Raw genomic sequence first — 12,797 nt, 5'->3', positions numbered from 1 at the left:
ATTGCTTGAACCCAGGAGGCAGAGGTTGCGGTGAGCCGAGATCATGCCATTGCACTCCAGCCTGGGTAACAAGAGTGAAATTCAATCTCAAAAAATATATATATATACAAAAATTAGCTGGGCATGGTGGCGCATGCCTGTAGTCCCAGCTACTCAGGAGGCTGAGGCAGGAGAATTGCTTGAATCTGGGAGGTGGAGGTTGCAGTGAGCCGAGATTGTGCCACTGCACTCCAGCCTGGTGTCTGGCGACAAATTGAGACTCTGTCTCAAAAAAAAAAAAAAAAAAAAAGAGAACTCCTGGTGCCTGGAACACTGACTGCTCCATTAGCTTCTAACACAAACAGCAACAATAGCAATATAACAACAGTCGTGACAACAAGAAACACTTGTGGGTGTCTTTTATCAGCCAGGCACGTTTCTAATTAGCACTCTAAAATATACTAACCATTTATCTTCACAAAGCCTCACGAGGTAGGTACTATGAACACCCCGAATTTAGATGGGGAAACTGAGGCACTGACAGTTTAAATTGTGGAACTAGAAGGCAATTCTCAGAAGAGCCAAGCTTAGCCACGGACAGCTAAAGAGAATTTGTAAAGCCTGTTTCGTTGTAGATAATATACATGTCCTCCATGTTTGGAGGAAGAAACCTGTGAAGTCAGGGTCCCCGTGGCAGAGGTGGGGCACAGGCATGCTACATCAGGTGGACTCAGTGGCCTGCAACTGTGGGCACTTCCAGGCCAGTAGCAAGCGAACCCTGGCAACGCCTGCTAACTACATACTCAATGCAGTGGCTGCCAACGTGTCTCCATTCCGTCTGCTGGATGCTTCGTGAGCAGGAAAGCCTCTGGCCCTTGGCATAGGGAGGTCTACTACTCTGTGCCCACAAAGCCCCCCACCTTCCCATCAGAACCATGCCTCAGGCTCCAGTGCCACAGGTCCCAGCATCAAGAGAAAATGTCCCACGGTGACAGAGAGAATGATGCTGTCCTGCAGGACCACTGCGTAGACTGTGTGGCTACCCTGCTGTCTCCTTCTCCAAGACTCCCTCAACTCTCTCTCTTTTTTTTTTTTTTTTTTTTTTTTGAGACAGGGTCTCACTGTTGATCAGGCTGGAGTGCAATGGCATGATCACAGCTCACAGCAGCCTCGGCCTCCCAGGCTTGGCTGATCCTTCCACCTCAGCCTCTCAAGCGTCTAGGACTACAGCACTCACCAACACACCTGGCTAATATTTATTTATTTATTTATTTAGAGACAAGAGTCTCACTCTGTCACCCTGGAGTGCAGTGGTACAATCTTGGCTCACTGCAACCTCCACCTCCCGGGTGGAAGCGATTCTTGTGCCTCAGTCACCTGAGTAGCTTGGATCACAGGTGTGTGCCACCACACCCGGCTAATTTTTGTATTTTTTTTTTTTTTTTTTTGTAGAGACAGGAATTTTTGCCATGTTGCCCAGGCTGGTCTTGAACTCCTGGCCTCAAGAGACCCACCCGCCTTAGCCTCCCAAAGTGCTGGGATTGTAGGCCTGAGCCCCCACACCTGTCCTCAAACTCCTTAAAAATTAGTATTTAGCAGAGGTCTTAGCGAAAACAGTGCAAAGGAAGCAGTGCCACAACCCTCAGGATCACACATCAGTGGTTCTTAACCTGATGTCAGGCGCAGGGCCAGGGCCTCAGCATTTCTTAGAAAGCTCCTGAGGTGATTCTAACGTGCAGCCAGAGTGGAGAAACTCGAAAGCAGGATGCTGCCATGAGGTAAATGAGTACCTTCCAAACTTAGGTTATAAATGGGGGGCATAAAAAAGACTGAAAAGAGGGAGAAAATCTTAAGGCAGTGAGCTCTAAGTCTGTGTTTTCTAGACAGCAGTAAATTGCACCCATTTCATAGCGCAGGCGTTCACGTCTCTCAACGCTGCACTCACCGGGACGGGGAAGCCTTCGTATTCCAGGCGTAGCTGGGGGTCGGGGAAGGCAGCCTGCCAGCAATTCATGTGAGAGACCTCATCTGTTAGGTACACTTCCTGGAGCCAAGACCTCTTAGACGATTTCAGGAGGGTCCTGTGGTCACTTGATAAATACAACTGAAAATGACAGCAAGCAGATGCACTAAGTCAGAGCTCTGTGAAGAGCTGGGGAATAAAGAAGCAGCCGACTGGCTGGATGGCAAGCACATTCAAAGCAGTTCTCAAAAACACTGTTCTTACTGAGTGTATGAGAACGCACAATGTTCCTCCACCTTAGAAATGCCATCTGGCATGCTGAGACCAAGACACACACACACACACACACACCTACACACACATACACAATCACACACATACACACAATGATCACATATACACACACACAATCACACATATACACATGATCACACATACACAATCACACAGACACAATCACACATACACACACAATCACAAATTCACAATCACACAATCACATACACGCAATCACATACACAATCACGCATACACAATCACACATACACACAAACACACACAATCATACACCTACACAATCACACACATACACAATCACACACACGATCGCACACATTCTCACACATACACAATCACACACATACAATGATCACACACACAATCACACATACACACATGATCACACATACACACATGATCACACACAATTACACATATACAATCACATACAATCACACACAATCACACAAATTCACAATCACACACACGCATACACACAATCACACCATACACAATCACATACCCACAATCACACACTCTCACAATCACACATACACACTCACACACACAATCATACACATACACACAATCACACAATCACAATCACACACATACATACGCACAATCACACACATACACACACACACACATCTCCAACTACTTTTCCTTTCTCTGAATACCAAACTCAATCTTCCTCTCTCCTCCCTACTTCCTGTCCCCTGTTCCCCTTTCAGGGTACAGGAACTGGATCAATGGGTTTTTTGTCTTGTTTTGTTTTTGTTTTGAGACAGGGTCTCGTTTTGTTGCCCAGGCTGGAGCACAGTGGCAATCACGGTTCACTGTAGCCTCCAACTCCTGGGCTCAAGTGATCCTCCCGCCTCCCAAATAGCTGGGACTGCAGGAGCACACGGCCATGCCCAGCTACTGTTTTTTATTTTTTGTAGAGATAGGATCCCATTGTTTTCCCAGCTGGTCTTGAACTCCTGGGCTCAAGCAGTCCTCCCACCTTGGCCTCCCAAAGTGCTGGGTTTACAGGTGTGAAAGACCATGCCCAGCCATGGACTAATATTTTATGTATTATAAATGATGTTGCATTAAACTCATCGCATGAAATGGATTATTCTTCAAGTCAATATCCTCCAGCTGATATTCATTTGTAAGCCTCCAAGGCGACCCACACCCCTCTGGAATTGATGTCCATGCTAGAAAATTATGTAGGCTATCTGGCTTCGTGTCACCTTGCCAAGAAACTACCACCATCCTGCTGAAAAGTCCACAGTGTTAGTTCCTTGTTAATTCTTGCTGGTTCAGCTCTACCCTGAGTGTGGAGGTTATTTCTGCATATTCTGACAGGTTTCCAATAAGCACCTTTCCCATGCAAGGCTGTACTGTGAGCACTAGGGGGAAGGTGGAGATGTTACTGTCCTCAAGAGGTGGCGGAGCACAGAAACCGGGAGCACCTACATACACCTGCCTCGTGAGGGAGGTCCAGCAGACTCACAGTGAGCTGGGGGAGGCAGAGGTAGGAGCACAGAGCTTTCCTGGGGGATCAAAAGAGGCTCTGAGGAGGAGGCTGCAAAGCCAGAGGGGGTGACCACAGAGAGGGAGAGGGTGCATTACAGAGGGCCTTAGATGCCACAGCAAACAGCCAGAACTTCATTCAAAGGGCAATGGGGGAGCCGCTGCTGACTCCAGTGAGGATGAGAAGTGACCAGACCTGTGTTTGTAAAAGATCAACCTGAAAAATAAATAAATAAATTTAAAAATACAAATAAAATCAACCTGGCAGTACCCCATCTAGTATGGTCTGAAGTCAGGATAGACTAACAGGGAAAAACAGCGGGGCCTGGGCTGCTGAGGGGCTGCACAGGGTGTGAGAAACAGGCTAAAGGGCAGTATGAAGGGAGAACAGTGCCCAGGGACCTGGCAATCAGCCGGGCGTGAGTGGGAAAGGAAGATGGGCCCAAGCCAGATGCAGCACTGGTTCTGGATGATGAGGCCTTTCAGAGCAACATGAAAACCGGAACTTAAAAAGGCGAATAAGGCCAGGTGCAGTGGCTCATGCCTGTAATCCCAGCACTTTGGGAGGCCGAGGCAGGAGGATCACTTGAGGTCGGGAGTTCAAGATCAGTCTAGACAATATGGTGAAACCCTGTCTCTACTAAAAATACAAAAATTCGCCAGGTGTGGTGGCGGGCGACAGTAATCCCAGCGATGCGGGAGGCTGAGGCATGAGAATTGCTTGAACCTGGGAGGCGGAGGCAGAGGCTATAGACAGTCAAGATGGCGTAACTGCACTCCAGCCTGGGCAACAGAGTGAGTCTCTGACTCTTCGGAAAAAAAAAAAAAGACGTAAATAATATCTGTCTCAAACCACGAACTGCTTTGTTCACCTAAAGTAAAACAATAGTAAAATCAGGAACTAACCCAGTAGCCACTATTTCACCAACGCTTCCAATGAATGCCCCAGAAGTGCTTGCTAATTCAAAGACAAGAAACCCAAATTAGAGGTCTAAGAATGGGAGAAGAGACAAAATGTCATCATTTGAAGATTAAATTGCTGTCTGTCTAGAAAACATAAGAGAATCAACTGAAAAAACTATAGAATTAATAAGAGTAACTGGTTTCATCAGAGGTGAATATAAAAATCAATAGCCTTCTTATATTTTATAAGAGAAATTATTATTTATACTATCAAATGTTCTATCTTTGTTCTATCAAGAAGACCTCTCTACAATAGCATCTGAAAATACAAAATACCAAGGAAAAACCCTTAACACAATTGTTGTCAAATACATGTAAAGAAAACCACAAAATCTTACAGGGTGATATAAAATTTTGCTGAGAGAATAAACAGAGAGACACCTCAGAAGAATAAATATGGTAAAGCTACTAAATATGTGAATTTAGTTAATGTTACAATGCCAATCAAAATATAACAACAAGTAATCTTTTCCCCACAGGGGCAGAGGGACTTGGAAAAAATGACCATTATATTTAACTGAGAAATTAATTCCTAACGTAATTAAGACAACAAAGTGTAATGAGAAGCGACAAGCCCTATGAGCTCTCAAGCCAAAGAGCTATGAATCCTATCATAAATCTCTAATAATTAAGACACTACAGTCCTAGAATAAAAATAGATAACTGGGCTGGGCGCAGTGGCTCATGCCTGTAATTCCAGCACTTCGGGAGGCAGAGGCAAGGGGGATCACTTGAACTCAGGAGTTCAAGACCAGCCTGGCCAACATGGCAAAACCCTGTCCCTACACAACAAAACAAAATCAAAATTTAGCCAGGCATAGTGGGGTGCACCTGTGGTCCCCGCTACTCAGGAGACTGAGGCAGGAGAATTGCTTGAGCCGGGGAGGTGGAGGCTGCAGTGAGCCATGTTTGTGACACTGTACTCCAGTCTAAGACACAGAATGAGACCCTGTCTCAAAAAAAAAAAAATAAGACAACTAGAGTTTAATGTATCCAAACAGAAAGCTCAGCAGTGGGTAACTATCCACGCTAAGGGAAATGTCACGCATATGCAGAGAGAGGAAGAATTATTCAAGAGATAATAGATATAACTGACTAGTCATCTGGGAAAAAAATGAGATATTCACATAAAACCCTTTATCAAAATAAATCCCAAGTGGATCCAATAATAAATTTAAGCAAAAGTCAAATCGTAAACATCTAGAAGCTAATTCAAGCTTTTCTTTCTATCAGATCTCTGAAGCAGTCTTTAAAACTTAAAAGCAATGGAAGGGATTACGAAGAACAACGCTGACACATTTTACTCAAGAATATAATATGAGAACGACTACAACTTAAAAGCCAAGCAGCAAATGGAAATACTAGCAACACATATGACAAAATTTAGTCATCAGTGGTATATAAACCCAGATCAATACAAAGGCAAAAAACAAGACGATTTGCAGGAGAGAGGAGAGGGAGAAAAAAAAAATCGAGAGAGAAAGAAAGAGATAAGAGAAAGAGGACAAACTTAAAATATAGGAGAAATTAGAAGTACTACAACATTTACGCGTCGCTTTTTTCTTTCCATTTTGTTTGCTTGTCAGATTAGCAAAGTTTTAAATTATGATATTTAATATAATCAAAGAAGCAGTAATCATTCTTATTTATTGTTGCGGAGAGTGCAAATTGGTACAGCCCATCACAGAAATAACTCTTTATATGTATCAATACTTTTAAATGTGTTCATATTCTTTGACTCAGGAATTCTATGCCCAAAAACCTATCCTAAATGTAGAATCCCTAATTTGGAGTTTGAGAGGGGAAGCTTCAAGCATTTATACACAAATGCAGGCTGGAACTTCACATATAAGAGGGACATCTTGGGCCAAACCCACTGCCCAAAGGTAGAAAAAGGCTAGGTAACTTACGATACCGCCACACAATTATATCTTAGGTTCTCATTAAATGTTATTGTCATTTTAAAAAGCTTTAAAAATGCTATTTTAGAAAGAATAATCTATCTGTATATTCATCTAAGTTTTAAAAAAATACATAGGAATATAAAAATAAGCCAAAATGTTAATGGTGCTATCTCTGGTTAAGAAATGGTAACTGACTCTCTTCTTTTAATGTCGATATTTATCAGGCTGCAACTTACTATCTGTGGGGTGTCAAAGTTTAATTGGTAGCACTGTTTCTTTTTCTTTTTCTTTTTTCTTTTCTTTTTTTTTTTTTTTTTTTTTGACACAGGGTCTCTTTCTGTCAGGCTGGAGTGCAGTGGTGCAAACCCTAGTTTCTACCTTCCAGTTTAAGCAATCCTTCCACCTCAGCCTCACAAGTATCTGGCACTACATGCACACACCACCATACCTGGCTGATTTTTTTTAAAAAAAATTTTGTTGAGATGGGGTCTCCCTGTATCGCCCAGGTTGATCTACAACTCCTGGCCTCAAGTGATCTTCCTGCCTTGGCCTTCCAAAGTGCTGAGATTACAGGCATGAGCCACTGCATCCTGTGTTTTCTTAGTGGTACCCATAGTAATAATACTAATGCTACATCATATAGCAAAGGAATCTTCAATAAAAAATGTGATATAGTACTAGCTCTGCTACTTACTGAATGACTTAAATCAGAAATCACTTAACCTCAGTTTCTCCATCAGTAAAATTAAGGTAAAATAGTCCCTACCTCAAAGTCACGTGTGGAGGATTAGGAGAGTTAAAAAAAGTGAAGCATGTACGACACTGTCTGGCATGTAGTAAGGTAGATTAATACCATTTTACAGATGAGAAACAGGCTCAAAAAACATTAAATAACTTACCCAAATTCCCATCCCATAGGTACACACCTGAAGTTCAAACCCAAATCTATCTGGTTCTATTATCCTTCCTAATTTCCAAGGCTCCCTGACTTACGCAAATTTAAGCATCTTATATTGTCCTTACTCCCACATTGGACAAAAATCCAACCATCAGAAGTTTAAATTAAAAAGTTGTCAGATAATATGCCTTGCTGGCATCGGTTGACATTTGACAGGTTTCAGATGTAACCATCTGAATGAATTCAATCACTTAACTGACAGGTGGAAGTGGTATAAACTTTTGCTTTCTGCCAGCTACACTGAGCAATGGTTTTCCTCCCTTACTCTTTAGCTTTTAGGGATGTATTTTTTGTAATTTGGGAAGTTAAAAGGAAAGACTGGCTTGGCCCCAAATCTGCCCGTGAAAAGCTGCAAGCTGAAACCACAGTGAAGTCAGAGATGGAGCCCATGTATCTGGAGTTCTCTGTCTACGTCATTAGATAGTTATGATCCCATTTTGGGCAAGAGAAGTGACTGATCCAAAGGAGATATGCAAAGTGATAACTTACCATTTTGTTTTCAAATCCTCCTGTTATCCCCAGGCTAAAGTCCTGCCCATATCTGAGGACTTGACCAGTGGCGTCTCCGTGTACGCTGTCAACGGACAATAAACATAACGCAAATGTGAACTCTCGGCATGAGAATCATTCCATGACTATTTTTTATGCATGCAATTTTATTCATAATCAGTTTTTTCGATGACTTATATTCACATACTGTAACTGAATTAAATAATTAAATAAAAGATCTTTTCTTTTGGTCTTAAAATCCAGTTAGTAGCCTACTCCCCGCCCTGTACCATAGGGAGCACACAAAGCATCCCCACTTCGTGAGCCTCTAGTTAAACTAAGCGCATCATGCTAATGTACACTAAGGAATTCCTGCCAAGTGCATTGGCATCTTCAGAGAGAACCAAGGTAACACATTTATAGACATTTAATACAATTCCCTCTTAATCTTTCAGGAAACAGACGTTGTGATCAATTTTTAGTTGTCTTCACATACATATTCAAAAGAAATCTAAATTAGAACTTGAAGAACTGTCTAAATACCCTCTTTTTTCCCCAGGCTGGAGTTCAGAGGTGCAATCTCGGCTCACTGCCACCTCCACCTCCCAGGTTCAAGTGATTCTCATGCTTCAGTGACACGAATAGCTAGGATTACAGGCACCTGCCACCACACCCGGCTCATTTTTTGTATTTTTAGTAGAGACAGGGTTTCAACATGTTGGCCAGGCTGGTCTCAAACTCCACCCACCTTGGCTTCCCAAAGTGTTGGGATTACAGGTGTGAGCCACTGCACCTGGCCCGGGGTCTATATATTCTTGCAATGATTACATTGCTATTCTACAAATTACTAAGAATTTTTTTTTTTGTTTCCACACACCTATAATCCCAGGATTACAGGAGGCTGAGGAAGGAGAATCTCTTTTTTTTTTTTTAATTATTATACTTTAGGTTCTGGGGTGCATGTGCAGATTGCGCAGGATTGTTACATAGGCATACACATGCCATGGTGATTTGTGCATCCATCCCCCCCTCCCCGCCCCGTCATCTACATTAGGTATTTCTCTTAATGTTATCCCTCCCCAATCGCCCCACCCCCTGCTATCCCTCCCCCAGCCCGCCCGCCCCACCGACAGGCCCGTGTGTGATTATGTATCTCTTATTTCTCTAAGGATTTCTTTGTTCATCTTCAAAATCTCTTCAAGCACACTTTTAATGAACAGTTAATTTTAAAAAAGCAAATCCCATCTAGTGCTACCTTGTATTAAACTATATATTTTTGCTGTTAAAAAATAACATAGCCATATTAAGAACAATGAAAACACTCAAATGTGCTCAACGAGTTTGAAAATGTTATAGGGAAAACCCACTTTGCTTCCAGGCAGAATATGGATTTCCCTGGATCTAATATTTATGATTTAAGCATTTTGAATTGAACACAATTATCCTGCTGTCTAAGGTGAAAAGGGGTTGTAAAGTTCCCTTGACAATAATTCTCGAGGTAATCAAAGCAAGATGAAAAATCACAGAAAATCTTCACAAAATCTTTCCCTCCAGTCAGTGGCTCCAATACCCAGGTATCTCGAAGCTACAGGTGAAATGTATTTATGATGAAAATTAAAGTTTCTTTACCTCAGAATGATAAAAGTGTTTCTAGCAATCGGGGTCTTGGCTTGAACGGCACTCAGGCCACAGGGCACCTCTAAGTCATCTCTCAGATGGCACTGAACTTCATCTGGAGTCATACACAGGCTCAGGTCCCCACCCAGAAACACATCAGCTTCTACAGCAGGATCATCAGGATTCACAAGCATCACTTTGTCACCGTAATGAATATAACCATCTTCAGTTACGGAAAGTTGCATCTACAATTTTAATAGTAGTTTATTACATAAACCATGCAATTCCTCAACACTCACTGCTGAGGCAGTTTTGATCCTTCTCAAACTAGCATCCCTTTTGTTCAGGATTTCATTAGGATCCCCTGGAAGCCTTAGCTCCTTCTTCCTTTCCCTTCCCCTTTGCCAAGGTAAAACTCCCAGCAATCCCTAATGAAGTCAAATGAAGCTGGTGAAAATCACAAGGATTTACTCATTATTCTAGAAGTTCAACATTCGTTGAAAAATTTCTCAATTGCCAACTAAGGGGCAATTTACTTATTTATATATTAACTCATTTATTCCTTTATTTGCAAAATGCAGGTAAACATGATTTAGGGCAGGCGTCCCTTATGTTTCCAAAATCTTAGAAGAATTCAAAACACTCCAAATTTTAATTTTAAAACTGTTATTTTCCAAATGGTAACTCAGTTATGAATATTTTTTCTTGCTTAACATATACCCACACCAGGTTCAACAGAATTTTGAAAACAATGTTTGAATTTAAAGATACCGGTCTCAAAAGATTCTTTTTCAGTCTTCTACTTCTCTGTATGAGGAGTTTCCCCTTGTCTCTCTTCTCTAAGAAGTCTTTCATGAGCTCCTAAAGAGAAAATCAACAAGAGTAGCCCTAAATAATACAGATGTTCGTTATTAATAACTTTGAGGTCAGAAGCTCTTCCAAGTTGAAAAAGCAAAATTTGAGGTCAAAGAAGTAATGGGATCATAATGGGAACGATGGAACATATTTAGCATTACTTTAATGTTTTTACTGCATTATAGAATGTTTAGAAAAATGAGAAAGGCAAAACAAAAGGAATCATCACCAGGAATTACTCCAGCCCGATTGCATCCTGAGTGACATCTGGAGGCCGTGTCTCCCCTGCTGAGGTTTCCCTTGACTGTGTGATAACTAATGCTAGAAAGTCCACCCCTTCCCAACCTGACCCATACACGAATGGCTCCGAACGTTGTTAAGACTACCTTGGGAGAATACAAGGCAGTGAGTGCAAAACGTCAGTAAAAGCAATGCTCGGGGTCATTTAAGAGGGCAAGCGGCAGGGTTGGAGTGCAGAGGGATATTATTTCTACCTGGGGCCTGTGTCCTCACCTGGCCCGCAGCCTGAGGCTGACTGTAAGACTCTTAAAAAACAGCGGGGACCAGGTGCAGTGACTCACGCCTGTAATCCCAGCACTTTGGGAGGCCGAGGCGGTGGATCACCTGAGGTCGAGAGTTTGAGACCAACCTGACCAACATGGAGAAACCCCGTCTCTACTTGAAATACAAAAATTAGCCGGGTATGGTGGCCCGTATCTGTAATCCCAGCTACTCAGGAGGCTGAGGCAGGAGAATCGCTGGAACCGAGAGGCAGAGGTTGCGGTGAGCCCAGGTGGTGCCATTGCACTCCAGCCTGGGCCGCGATGGCGCCGTTGCACCCCAGCCTGGGCAACAAGAGCGAGACTCCGTCTCAGAACCAAAAACAAAACCAGGGGGTACTTGGTGGGGCTCTAGACTAAGAGGGACACACAGGCCAGGGGCCCGAGAGTCAAGGCGCCCGACTCTAGGAGGCCAAGGAACCCGCAGAAAGAGAAGTCGGGGTGCTCGGCGTGGAGGCCAGCGAGCCCTGGGCTTGCAGCCGGGCGGGTGAGGCTCCGTGGGAGTGCAGAGAACAGGGGTTCGGGGGTATCCACGGTGCGCTGGGTGAGAGGAGGCTGCAGGCGCGCAGCAGGGACTGAACCTGGGGCCGGGGCCGGAGCTTCTGAGCCGCAGGTCGGCGCCGGGCCGCACCCTCCGTACCTCCTCCAGGCAGGCGTCCTCGTTCCAGTTGCCGATCCGGACTCCGGGACCGTACCTGTTCTGCGCCATCGCGCCCCGCTCCGCCCGGAGCGTTAGCGTGCCCCGTCGCCATGACGACCGGGCCCCGGGCGATTGGTCAAGGTCCGGGGCCTACTGGACAATTAGTGACAGCGCGCAGCCCTGGGGGCGGGACGGGGGGGCGTCAGGGCCGGGGGCGGGACCGGGGAGGGGACGGGGGGAGTCGTCAGGGCCGGGGGCGGTACCGGGGGGGGCGGGACGGGGGTGGTGTCAGGGCCGGGGGCGGTACCGGGGGCGGGAAGGGGGGGGTTCGTCAGGGCCGGGGGCGGGACCGGGGCGGGACGTTGGGGGGGGTGGTCAGGGCCGGAGGTGGGACCGGGGGCGGGACGGGGTGGGTGTCAGGGCCGGGGGCGGGACGAGGGGGGCGTCAGGGGCCGGGGGCGGGACGGGGGGGGTGTCAGGGGCCGGGGGCGGGACGGGGGTGGTGTCAGGGGTCGGGGCGGGACGGGCGGGGCGTCAGGGGCCGGGGACGTGACGGGGGGGGAGTCAGGGGCTGGGGGCGGGACGGGGGGGGGTGTCAAGGCCGGGGGCGGGCCCTGGGGCGTCAGGGACCGGGGCGGGACAGGGGGCGTCAGGGCCCGGGGACGAGACAGGGTGCGTCAGGGGCTGGTGCGGGACAGAGGGGGAGTTGTCATGGCTGGGGGCGGTACCGGGGGGCGGGACGGGGGGGGGTCTTCAGGGCCGGGGGGCGGGACCGGGGGCGCGACGGGGGCGGGGTCGTCAGGGCCGGGGGCGGGACGGGGGGGGCGTCAGGGCCGGGGGCGGGACCGGGGGCGGGACGGGGGGGGCGTCAGGGCCGGGGGCGGGACCGGGGGCGGGACGGGGTGGGGTGTCAGGGCCGGGTGCGGGACCGGGGGCAGGACAGGGCGGGAGTCATCAGGGCCGGGGGCGGGACTGGGGGGGCCGGGCCGAGGGCGGGATGGGGGAGTGGGGGTTGTCGTCAGGGCCGGGGGCGAGACCGGGGGCGGGACGGGGGGGGTGTATCAGGGCC

The 12,797-nt window shown here is 46.5% G+C and overlaps 1 protein-coding gene across 1 annotated transcript in view; it reads right to left on the bottom strand.

Annotated features, from left to right (window-relative positions):
• The window catches only part of CFAP161 (cilia and flagella associated protein 161), a 38,839-nt gene extending 26,944 nt beyond the window's left edge, over nt 1-11,895 (bottom strand). Inside the window, exons 1-5 of the mRNA XM_010350251.3 lie at nt 11,729-11,895; nt 10,445-10,534; nt 9,686-9,918; nt 8,057-8,141; nt 1,925-2,083 (exon numbers count right to left, since the gene is read on the bottom strand). Of these exons, the coding sequence (XP_010348553.2) occupies nt 1,925-2,083; nt 8,057-8,141; nt 9,686-9,918; nt 10,445-10,534; nt 11,729-11,797 (636 nt within the window). The 5' untranslated portion in view covers nt 11,798-11,895. The remainder of the gene's footprint in view (nt 1-1,924; nt 2,084-8,056; nt 8,142-9,685; nt 9,919-10,444; nt 10,535-11,728) is intronic.
• Between the last annotated feature and the right edge of the window lie 902 nt (nt 11,896-12,797).

This window comes from Saimiri boliviensis, chromosome 5 (assembly GCF_048565385.1).
Source record: "Saimiri boliviensis isolate mSaiBol1 chromosome 5, mSaiBol1.pri, whole genome shotgun sequence".
Taxonomy (NCBI): Eukaryota; Metazoa; Chordata; class Mammalia; order Primates; family Cebidae; genus Saimiri; species Saimiri boliviensis.
Note: the sequence above shows the minus strand (reverse complement) of the source record. Positions and strands in the feature narration are given on the sequence as shown.